Source organism: Oncorhynchus mykiss, chromosome 23 (assembly GCF_057628025.1).
Source record: "Oncorhynchus mykiss isolate SJ-2025 chromosome 23, ASM5762802v1, whole genome shotgun sequence".
Taxonomy (NCBI): domain Eukaryota; kingdom Metazoa; phylum Chordata; class Actinopteri; order Salmoniformes; family Salmonidae; genus Oncorhynchus; species Oncorhynchus mykiss.
In genome coordinates, this window is record NC_143044.1 from 11,656,384 (window position 1) to 11,668,688 (window position 12,305).

General features: G+C 42.5%; 1 protein-coding gene across 5 annotated transcripts in view; it reads left to right on the plus strand.

The window, feature by feature from the left end:
* The window catches only part of LOC110502443 (bifunctional heparan sulfate N-deacetylase/N-sulfotransferase 2), a 197,244-nt gene that overhangs the window by 170,422 nt on the left and 14,517 nt on the right, over positions 1-12,305 (plus strand). For all 5 annotated transcript variants that reach the window (XM_021580469.3, XM_021580468.3, XM_036959813.2 and 2 more), the window contains 2 exons: positions 11,477-11,564; positions 11,728-11,882. In XM_021580469.3, the coding sequence (XP_021436144.3) occupies positions 11,477-11,564; positions 11,728-11,882 (243 nt within the window). The remainder of the gene's footprint in view (positions 1-11,476; positions 11,565-11,727; positions 11,883-12,305) is intronic.

Below are 12,305 nucleotides of genomic sequence, written 5' to 3' on the forward strand. Positions count from 1 at the left end.
CGGTAGGCCTGTATGTGAGGCTCAATTCATTTGCCTAGGTTCACTGTCAGTGGTAATTAAGAATGTGTAAAGATTATTAATAACGCAGAAACACAGAATATTCCAAAAGGGAAGATTATTTCAGTCTGTCACCTTAACAAGTGTAGATGTTTCTGTTAAAGCACCCTTTGATTATTTTAAGAAAGTGTGTCTTTCCTACTCCTCGCACCGTGGGACACACGGTTGAACATATTGATTTCCATTGCCATTCTCCGTAAGGTGTGACTTGCTTCTAAGGCAAGGCCAAATAAAGGCTAGCGTTTATTAGGATGAATCGCAACAGGATCTGTCTCTTCTGCCATTAGTCTAGTATCTGGTTGTTAGTATGCTACTGTGTCAAATAGATTTACGTGTGTTCTCTTCACTTTGAGAAAAACCTCCACTGGACGACGTTAAGGCTTTTCCAGTCTTGAACAAAATCTTGTTTCAAGTGACAAAAACAGATGTGTGAGAGTCTCCAGTACGTCACAGCACTCTTAATGGGTTTTCTCGCCGCTCTATATAGCTGTTGAACACATTTAACCCACGTCAGCAGTTTGTGGTGCAAAAATGCGAGCCACGTTGCCTGGAGGGCCACTCTGCCAAATGCATCAAACTAAATTAACACAATTAATGGGAAATAATAGGAGTATTAATTAGGCTTTAGCACTGATAACAGGGATGCAGTTTAGAGTGTAATGGGGGACGGTACAAGGGGGCAAACTTGTCGCTTCAGCAAAAAGAGACCTGCTCACTCCAAGCGTGTCTCCTTCCCCACGAGTGGTAAGGGGGTGGGGAGGTGCAGGGCAACCAAGAGTCGTTCAACCAGTTAATGAGCCTGTCATCAACTAAACCTGACAAGGTTGGTATCAGGCAGTTGCATAAAAAGGGCATATGGAAGGAGAAATGTACTGTTGGCACCGCCGCTGTGTTTAGTTATCACACCACCGGTTAGACATTTCTGCTTAATTGCTCCTGTGGAAATTGTATGACTAATAGACCATTGACGTCTCAGGCAGCCGAGTCAGGTACATGCTTTTGAGGCCATTCTCTAAATGGAGAAAGCAACATTACATTACGTGTATATATGGATTAATTGTGGAGCACAGAATAGAACAGCCAAGGTAGTGTAGTCGGAAGAATGGCCCATTGATTTTGCTCACCTCAATCTTCTGAACAGAAGTGGTCCTCTCTGAAAAGAATGGGCCAACATGGTCTCTCGAGCATCAAGTCAATGGAACCACTTACCACTTTCTAATGTGTTAAAGATGCTGAAATATATTTGATGTCTATCCAAATAACATTTTCACCACAGCATATTGATCCAGAGAGTTATACCACATGACCAAAAGTATGTGGACACCAGCTTGTCGAACTTCCCATTTCAAAATCATGAGCATTAATATGGAGTTGGTCCCCCCTTTGCCATTATAACACTCTTCTGGGAAGGCTTTCCACTAGATGTTGGAACATTGCTGCTGGGATTGCTTCCATTCAGTCACAAGAGCATTAGTGAGGTCGGCCACTGATTTTGGGCAGTAGGCCTGGCTTCCAGTTGGCTTTCCAATTCATCCCAAAGGTTTTCGATGGGGTTGAGGTTAGGGCTCTTGTGCAGGCCAGTCAAGTTCTTCCACATCAATCTTGATAAACCATTTCTGTACCTACCTCGCTTTGTGCACGCACGGGGGCATTGTCAAGCTGAAACAGGAAAGGGCCTTCCACAAACTGTTGCCACATAGTTGGAAGCACATAATCGTCTGAAATGTCATTGTATGCTGTAGCGTTAAGGTTTCCCTTCATTGGCACTAAGGGGCCTAGCCCAAACCATGAAAAACAGCCCTAGACCATTATTCTTCCCCCACAAAACTTTACAGTTGCCGCTATGCATTGGGACAGGTGGCTTTTTCCTGGCATCCACCGAACTCAGATTTGTCCGTCAGACGCGTTTCCACTGCGCCAGTGTCCAATGGCTGCGAGCTTTACACCACTCCAGCCGACGCTTGGCATTGCACATGGTGATTTTAGGCTTGTGTGCTGCTGCTCAGCCATGAAAACCCATTTCATGAAGCTCCTAATGAGCAGTTATTGTGCTGACGTTGCTTCCAGAGGCAGTTTGGAACTCATAGTGAGTATTGCAACCGAGGACAGACAAATTTTACCCGCTACTGAACTTGGCAGTCCTGTTCTGTGAGCTTGTGTAGCCTACCACTTCGCAGCTGAGCCATTGTTGCTCCTAGACGTTTCCACTTCACAATAACAGCACTTACAGTTGACCGGGACAGCTCTAGCTCATAGATTTTGGTCAGGTTTCTTCCACCTGTCTTGACATGGTGTAAAATGTTGTGGCTGTTGCCATGCAGACTATAGTTTAATTACTGCTGTGTTGCCTTCCTGCACTACCACCTGGCCTCCTGTTCAACAAAGCAGCTTTAATCACCTCAAGCAGTTGTGAGGCGAGTAGCAGGGCATAAACAAGGCATGGCTAAAGGTGTCCGCATGCTTCCCAGCCGAAACATATATTATGATGACATTTTGTGACGTTTTTGTTTGTTTTGGACTTTTGGGGGGGGATTGTTTGGTCACATTTTTTGTCTTGAGGCAAGCTGAAGTCGTTACCCGAAGTCTATGCCCCTTCGTCGGTGATTGGTCAACAATGGGAATTCTTCAGTAAAGTCTTTGTCATTCACCGTGAGATGACTCATTTTCAGGCAAATTTTTTCATTTAGAAATACTGCACCAAACATCTTAGTTGGATTTAAAATTGCGCGAACAAACAAGAGAGAACTATTGTAAAGTAGACTGTGTCTGTAAAATGTGTATTCGATGTATAATTTGAAGGTAAAAGTGTTTATTAGTTTACTCCAATTGGAGGATTGGCGGTAGGGTTTGCAGGGAATAATAATAAAGGTATATTCTTTTTTTTAAAGTATGTATGTCTATATAGGTATGTGTATGTATTTATGTGTATATGTATGCATGCGTGTATGGATATATATATTTACCAAAAAGATATGGGGGATTGGAAATGATGCAGACAATTACATTGGAAGCAACATTCTTTCCGCAATATTAAGCTGATCCACGCTTAAACAAAAATGTAAAAAAAATTGCACGCCTGCACACTCATTCGATTTGCCCATCACTCGTTCGGCTAGCCACCAACTGAACTGAAGCATGCTGATGCCTTAATGGACCACTAATCTCGTCTATTCTCACTCTGGGGGTGCAGCCTCAGACTCCTAAACACTAAAGCTGATTTCCCATACACGCATACCCCTGTTCACTTTTCCATGGTGCATTTGATATGGTTGACTCCTTCGATGTAACGTCAGCGATACTCTATTTGCTTTAGATGGTTGAATTTACATACAGTGCACTTGGAGTGCTTCCATATTCACTCCGGTTGGATGGGTACTCTCTCACCTTAGCATCTTAAATAAGCATTTCTATTTCTCTGCCCATATGGTAAATGGCAGCTGCTGATGTTTGTCCTTGGCCATGTCCCCTTTCATCATCCTCCTGTTATGCAGGCCAGGTGGGAGTCCTGTTGACAGTCTAAAGTAGGGTCAGCCAATGCCCAGAGGCTTAAGTCAGATCATCACTGCAGGGTGAGGTTTTTAGCCAGCCCAGGGAATTCACAATGTCTTTAGATTTTTCGCAAGACAATTCAAGCATATTGAGGTCAATGATCTGAAGAAGAAATAGAAGCACACACAGACGGTGGAGATCAGTTGCAGTGGAGACTGACTGACAAGGGCCTCCTGACCAACCCCTTATACCCCACCCTCATTCTGTCCATCTGCCCTTCTGTTTAACCCAGCTCTCCCTACCTATACTCTTCTTTTCCAGGCTGGCACCAAGTTCTGTCTGTGTGCCCACAGAACAATGCCCCTTACCTCATCCCCCTGTTTAGTTTCACCTCTCTCAGTCCCCCATGTCCTCCTCAGAAACACTGAAGGACTTTTGAAAAAGAGGAGCAGTTGTTGTTGTGCTGGAGGAGATGGAGAAGATATCAGACGCTGCTGTTCAGTTTCTGATCGCCGCTTGTCATCATACATGAATTATGTCTTGATGTCTGTGGGGAGACATATCTCTGTCAGCAAACCTCAGGTGCTCCTAGGCAGCTAATACTGAGACATGGATCATATTTCCACACACACACACAAACACACACACAGACCCCACAAACACTCACACACACTCATCCTAATCTGCAAGGAAAACAAACAGTGAATGCACACATGCTCAAGGACATCAGTACCCCTTTAAATAAGTCAGCGATTGGGTCTTATCAGGTACAGCTGCTATCTCTCTCCCAGAGGTTTGAACAGTGGAGGTAAAGTGCATAGCTCTGCAGCTCTGGGTTGATATGTGAAGGCAGAGCAGCAATCTCTTTCCCCATGTTGTGATTTGTGTGAGGATGCTGCTGTAGTCATCTGATATAGCTGATAAAGTGTGACGGTTTGGGGAATTTGTTGAACAGGACTCCAGGGCTCCGCGGGTTTGCTTTGCAATCCCATTAAAATCTTTACAATAACCCAACATGTGCACATTTTTTTTACCCTTTATGGGTACAGCAGATACTTTTATTTATTTATTACTTGTCTTTCCACTCAGACTTTTATGATGCATCTGCATTTTGTTGTATCCAATCTAGTTGTTAAAGGCCCAATGCAGCTGTTTTTTGACTCAATATCAAATCATTTCCTGGTAACAATTAAGGACCTTACTGTGATTGTTTTCAATTAAAGTAGTCAAAAACAAACAAAAATAGCTTCTTAGCAAAGACCGATTTCTCAAGCAAGCATTTTGCAAGGACTGTCTGGGCGTGGTCTGAGTGGGAAGGGGAAAACTGAAAACTAGCTAGAGGTTTGGAACTCTCTTTCTTTTTGGTCTCACCTGGCAGGCCAAAGCATCATCCCGCCAAAACAGGCTGCAATATCATGCAGTCTTTTCAAACAGCTCTTACACTAAAAGGGTATTATTAGGGCTGTGGCGGTCACAAAATTTTGTCAGCCGGTGATTGTACGTACATCTCCCAACCAGAAGCCATGGATTACAGGCAACATCCCCAATGAGCTTAAGGCTAGAGCTGCCGCTTTCAAGGAGCGGGACACTAATCTGGATGCTTATAAGAAATCGCACTATGCCCTCAAACGAACCATCAAACAGGCAAAGCGTCAATACAGGACTAAGATGGATTAATACTACACCGGCTCTGATGCTCGTTGAATGTGGCAGGGCTTGCAAACTATTATGGACTACAAAGGGAAATCCAGCTGCGAGCTTCCCAGTGACTTGAGCCTACCAGACAGGCTAAATGCCTTTTATGCTCGCTTCGAGGCAAGCAACACTGAAGCATGCATGAGAGCACAAGCTGTTCCGGACGACTGTGTGATCACACTCTCTGTAGCCGATGTGAGCAAGACCTTTAAACAGGTCAACATTCAGACATATTACCAGGACGTGTACTCAAAGCATGCGCGGACCAACTGGCAAGTGTCTTCACTGAAATTTTCAACCTCTCCCTGACCGAGTCTGTGATACCTACATGTTTCAAGCAGACCACTATAGTCCCTGTGCCCAAGAGAGTGAAGGTAAACTGCCAAAATGACTACCACATTGTAGCACTCACGTCGGTAGCCATGAAGTGCTTTGAAAGGCTGGTGATGGCTCACATCAACACCATCGTCCCGGAAACCCTAGCCTAGACCCAGTTCAATTCACATACCACCCCAACAGATCTACAAATGACACAATCCCAATCGCACGCCACACTGCGCTTTCCCACCTGAACAAAAGGAACACCTATGTTAGAATGCTGTTCATTGACTATAGCTCAGCGTTCAACACCATAGTGCCCTCAAAGCTCATCACTAAGCTAAGAACCCTGGGACTAAACACCTCCCTCTGCAACTGGATCATGGACTTCCTGTTCACCCACGACTGTGGCCAAGCACGACTCCAAAACTTTCATTAAGTTTGCTGATGACACAACAGCCTGATCACCGACAATGATGAGACAGCCTATAGGGAAGGAGGTCAACAAGCTGGCAGTGTGGTGCCAGGACAACAACCCCCCCCCCCCCCCCCTTTGTTTTTACACTGCTCGCTGTTTATTATCTATGCCTAGTCGACTAACCTGTACCCCTGCTTATTGACTCGGTACCGGTACCCCCAGTATATAGGCCCGTTATTAATATTTCATTGTAACTATTTTTTTAAACTTTAGTTTATTTAACTCTATTTTCTTAAAGGGCTTTTAGGTAAGCATTTCACAGTCTACAACCGTTGAGTTCGATGCATGTGTCAAATAAAATTTGATTTGAAATAACTGTCTAGCGCAGGAACCCCTCGACAAAATTCCGCTGAAAAGGCAGTGCGCGAAATTCAATTTTTTTTTTTAAATATGTAACTTTCACACATTTACAAGTCCAATACAGCAAATGAAAGAAACATCTTGTTAATCTACCCATCGTGTCCGATTTCAAAAATGCTTTACAGCTAAAGCACAATATATGATTATGTTAGGTCATAGCCAAGTTGAATAAACACACAGCCATTTTTCCAGCCAAAGATAGTGGTCACAAAAAGCAGAAATATAGATAAAATTAATCACTAACCTTTGATGATCTTCATCAGATGACACTCATAGGACATCATATTACATAATACATGTATGTTTTGTTCGATAATGTGCATATTTATATCCAGAAATCTCAGTTTACATTGGCGCCTTACGTGCAGTAATGTTTTGATTCCAAAACATCCAGTGATTTTGCAGAAATACTCATAATAAAAGATACAAGTGTTATTCACAGAATTAAAGATAGACTTCTCCTTAATGCAACCGCTGTGTCAGATTTAAAAAAAACTTTACGGAAAAAGCATAATCTGAGAACAGCGCTCAGAACCCGAAACAGCCAGAGGAATATCAAAGTTGGAAACAACACCATAAATATTCCCTTTGATGATCTTCATCAGAAGGCGCTCCCAGGAATCCCAGTTCGACAAAAATGACTGATTTGTTCCATAAAGTTCCATCATTTATGTCCAAATAGGCACTTGTTAATGTGTTCAGCCCAGTAATCCATCTTCATGAGGCGCAGGCACTTCATCCAACTTTTAACATAAAACATCAATAATGTTCCAACCGGAGAATTCCTTTGTCTTCAGAAAAGCACTGGAACGAGAGGTAACTCTGTCGGGAGTGCGCGTCATGAGACCAAGGCTCTCTGCCAGACCACTGACTCAGAGGTCTCATGAGCCTCTCCTTTATAGTAGAATGCTCATTCAAGTTTCAAAAGACGGTTGACATCTAGTGGAAGCCGTAGGAAGTGCAACTTTATCCATATCTCAATGTGTATTCGGTAGGCCAAGCTTTGAAAAACTACAAACCTCAGATGTCCCACTTCCTGGTTGGATTTATCTCAGGTTTTCACCTGCCATATGAGTTCTGTTATACTCACAGATATCATTCAAACAGTTTTAGAAACTTCAGAGTCTTTTCTATCCAATACTAATAATACTATGCATATAGAAGCATCTGGGACAGAGTAGGAGGCAGTTCACTCTGGGCACGCTATTCATCCAAAAGTGAAAATGCTGCCCCCTATCCCAAAAAGTTTAATATAAGCATATTTTGCTTATCCTGTCTTCCACACATAGCCTACAAGCCACTGATGCAAACCTTTGGAACGTCTACATTTTTAAAATAAATCCATGTAATTTAGCCTACACCTTCACAATAAATGCATTTTTCAAATAAACATGATATGAAAAAAATGTATATTTCAGAAGAACAGAAAAGCATACTCTTAGTTGTCCTTAGAGTGGAAAGTTTTCAGACCCCTTCACTTCTTCCACATTTTGTTACATTACAGCCTTGTTCTGAAATTGATTCAATAGTTTTTTCCCCCACATCAATCTACATATGATGACAAAGCGAAAACAGATTTTTAGAATTTGTCAAATGTATTAAAAAAAAATCACATTTACATTAGTATTCAGACCCTTTACTCAGTACTTTGTTGAAGCACCTTTGGCAGCGATAGCAGTCTCGAGTCTTCTTGGGTATGACGCTACAAGCTAGACACACCTGTATTTGGCAAGTTTCTCCAATTCTTCTCTGCAGATCCTCTCAAACTCTGTCAGGTTGGATGGGGAGAGATGCTATTTTCAGATCTCTCCAGAGACATTCGATCGACTTCAAGTCCGTACTCGGGTTGGCCACTCAAGGACAATCAGAGACTTGTCCCAAAGCCACTCCTGCATTGTCTTGGCTGTGTGCTTAGGGTCATTGTCCTTATGGAAGGTGAACCTTCTCCCCAGTCTGAGGTCCTGAGAGCTCTGGGGCTTTTTCGTCAATGATCTCTCTGTATTTTGCTCCGTTAATCTTTCTCTCGATCCTGACTAGTCTCCCAGTCCCTGCTGCTGAAAAACATCCACATAGCATGATGCTGCCACCACCATGCTTCACCGTAGGGATAGTGCCAGGTTTCATCCAGACGTGACACTTGGCATTCAGGCCAAAGAGTTCAATCTTGGTTTCATCAGACCAGAGAATCTTGTTTCTCATGGTCTGAGAGTCCTTTAGGTACCTTTTGTCGAACTCCAGGCGGGCTGTCATGTGCCTTTTTACTGAGGGGTGGTTTCAGTCTGGTCACTCTATTATAAAGGCATAATTGGTGGAATGCTGCAGAGATGGTTGTCCTTCTGGATGGTTCTCCCATCTCCACAGAGGAACACTGGAGCTCTGTCAGAGTGAACATCAGGTTCTTGGTCACCTCCCTGACAAAGGCCCTTCTCCCCCAATTGCTCAGTTTGGCGGGGTGGCCAGCTCCGGGAAGAGTCTTGGTGGTTCCGAACCTCTTCCATTTAAGAATGATGGAGTCCACTGTGTTCTTGGGGACCTTCAATGCTGCAGACATTTTTTGGTACCCTTCCCAGATATGTATCTCGACACAATCCTGTCTCGGAGCTCCACGGACTATTCCTTTGACCTCATGGCTTGGTTTTTGCCTTATATAGACAGGTGTGTGCCTTTCCAAATCATGTCCAATCAATTGAATTTACCTCAGGTGGACTTCAATCAAGTTGTAGAAACATCTCAAGGATGGTCAATGGAAACAGGATGCACCTGAGCTCAATTTCGAGTCTCACAGCAGAGGTTCTGAATACTTATGTCAATAAGGTATCTGTTTTTTATTTATTTTTATGAATTGACAAACATTTATACAAACCTTTCCTTCGTCAGTATTGTATGTAGCTTGATGAGGGAAATGTTGTATTTAATCCATTTTAGAATAAGGCTGTAACGTAACAATGTGGAAAAAGTCAAGTGGTTTGAATACTTTCCGAATGCACCGTATGTTATGTCCTGATCTCGTTATACCAAATGGCTGTGGGCTACAGTAGTTCATTTAGCAGACAAGATTTCCATATAATTCTGTGGCATTATTTTATATTTAAGCTGAATTGAAATAATATTTTTTCCAAATGATTTGAGGTTGCGCACTTGCGGCTATTCTGTGTTGAGCAGTTAACAAATAAATATGTACTCCTATCTGCTTAATTTAAAGTTATTAATGTAACTTTAGTTGTTCCTACAAACGGGCTATATGTATATGTTTTGATTTTTAATACATTGTTAGGCTGCGTGATGCGACTCTAATGATGATTTGATAAAAGTTGATTCAAAGGCATGAGCTCTGCTTTGTTTTTGCGCAGGCTATACACACTTCATCAGTCTCTCATTCACAATCTGACAACCACTTGATAATGCCTCAACTTCCCGGGAACATCCATTTTGTGTGGCTGTAATGAACCCTAAAAGAAATCCCTGATTTTTGCAACCCCGAGTGCTGCGTTGTGCCCTTCTCCCAGAGTGCTGCGCACTCCGAAGCACCTCTCACTCACATGGCTCTCCATCACCTGATCAGGTTATCCTCAGAGGCTACAAGTGAAGACAGACACATCAGGGATGCAACTGCGCGCGTTCTTATCCATTTCCGAGGTGCATGTTGAAGATATTGGAAGAACGGTCCACGTTTACTTTTTGTCAACCAACAAGATGAGTAGGTCTAATGAACAGCAAAAGCACAAGCTTATGTCAATCTACTATCCCCCATAGTACAAACGTTGACCTATTCTGTGCTATAAATAAATATTCCAAACATAGTCTGGGACAGTTGTGGGATGTGATAGATCTCAAATTAATACAACCACTAGCATAAACAAAATGGTTTTATGTAATGTGGCTGACTCAACAGCTCTGAACGGTTAGCTTAAAATGTTGATAAACTATTAGGCTATTTCTTAACATTATAAGCGCAGGAATGTGCATACGGCAGTAGGCTATAACCTTGAATGTTCCATTAGTGGGAAAACACCATTATCAAAAGTGACCGCAAATGCGATTATGCATGTAATGCTTTTATTATAAAGGTGCTTTTTTTATGGTGATAATTATCTTTTCCAAACTTGAAACTCGCCCGCTGTTTATGTATGCCAGTTAGACTTTGCCAAAGTACCAGCAACAGTGTGTGAAAACCTTGTGAAGACTTACAGAAAACGTTTGACCTCTGTCATTGCCAACAAAGGGTATTGAGATAAACTTTTGTTATTGACCAAATACTTATTTTCCACCATAATTTGCAAGTAAATTCATTAAAAATCCTACAGTGTGATTTTCTGGATTTTTTTTTTTTTTTCATTTTGTCTGTCATAGTTGAAGTGTACCTATGATGAAAATTACAGGCCTCTCTCATCTTTTTAAGTGGGACAACTTGCACAATTGGTGGCTGACTAAGTACTTTTTGCCCCACTCTAAGTAATAGGCTAATATTGTCACCTATCAGACTATTCTTGATTTAATCTGTGACCGACCGGCTCGATTCGGTCTTATGTAGCAACATTTGAATTTGTGTTTTTTTCCATTGGATAAAAGTAAAGACTGAGAAAATGGTATATCATATACTACAGTTGAGGAACAATGGGAAAGTAATTCTGCTTTGAAAGTTGATACATTTGTAACCTCACTTTTGAGAAAATGTTCCTTGAATCTTTTGGTACACCTACTGGAGAGCTCTTCTTTGTCTACACCTATTCAGCATCGTTCACACCATTTTAAGCTTTAGCACCACGCCTTAGCATCAGCAGCATCAGAGCTTGGAGAATCCTAATTACCGTGACTGGTCATGTGGAATTTGACTGCCTTCATGACTCGTGACCGCTGGTGTGGCGGTAATACGGTCACCAAAATAGCCTTAGGTATTATAATTTTTACAATTTCAAAGTGTTATTCCGACATTGTGTGGAAATATATATGAAACACAGGAAAATCATGTTTTTGACTGCTCTGGGCCTTTAAGTTTGTCAGCAACATGATCGTTTTTGAAGCTAATAACTGCAATTGTGACTATAAATCCTATTCCTTTTGTCATGTCCTCGTTTGCAGGCCTTGCTCAAAACGCAAAACAAGCTGCGAATGCTGGTCCCCAATTTTACCTTCAACCTCGGCTTCTCTGGAAAGTTCTATCACACAGGTGAGGGCATCACTAAGTGAAAAAACAAAACATACCCTGTACTAGACAGTGTCACTGTAGATTCTGAGTTTGATGGTGTCATTGAGAAACTTTGTACCCATTATTTCCTTCCCTCCCCCTCCTCCCGCCCTCTCTGCTCCCTTCCTCTTCCCTACCCCTCCAGGCACAGACGAGGAGGACCGGGGAGATGACATGCTGCTAAGAAACAGGAAGGAGTTCTGGTGGTTCCCCCACATGTGGAGTCACATGCAGCCCCACCTGTTCCACAACGTCAGCGTGCTGGCTGAGCAAATGAGGCTCAACATGCTGTTTGCCCAGGTGAGTGTGCGTCCATGGACACCAAGCATCATAATCATACTATAGCTCTCTCTGGTAAGATGCCGTGTATACAGGTATGCTCATCCTCAGCACATCGTAGTTAGGCATGTAGTTATGGCCTTGTTAATCCAAATGGTGAGTGGTAATTGAATTCCTGGATGCTGGCCGTTGTGGATTTTTACTTGTGAGCAATTACCTGTCATTTCATATGCACAATGAATGAATATATATATATATATGATATCTACCATCCAATATCCTTGTGCTTCAGCTTGTATGTTAGAGGCTGGGGACTTGGCCATATGCCAAATAAAAGTCCAATAAGGCCCATTCTTAATGTACAGTAACATGGCTCGCAGACATTGGTGCAAAAGATGCCCCCAAGGCTGCCTTATTGATGTAGTGAGAAGCATGCTGCCCCCA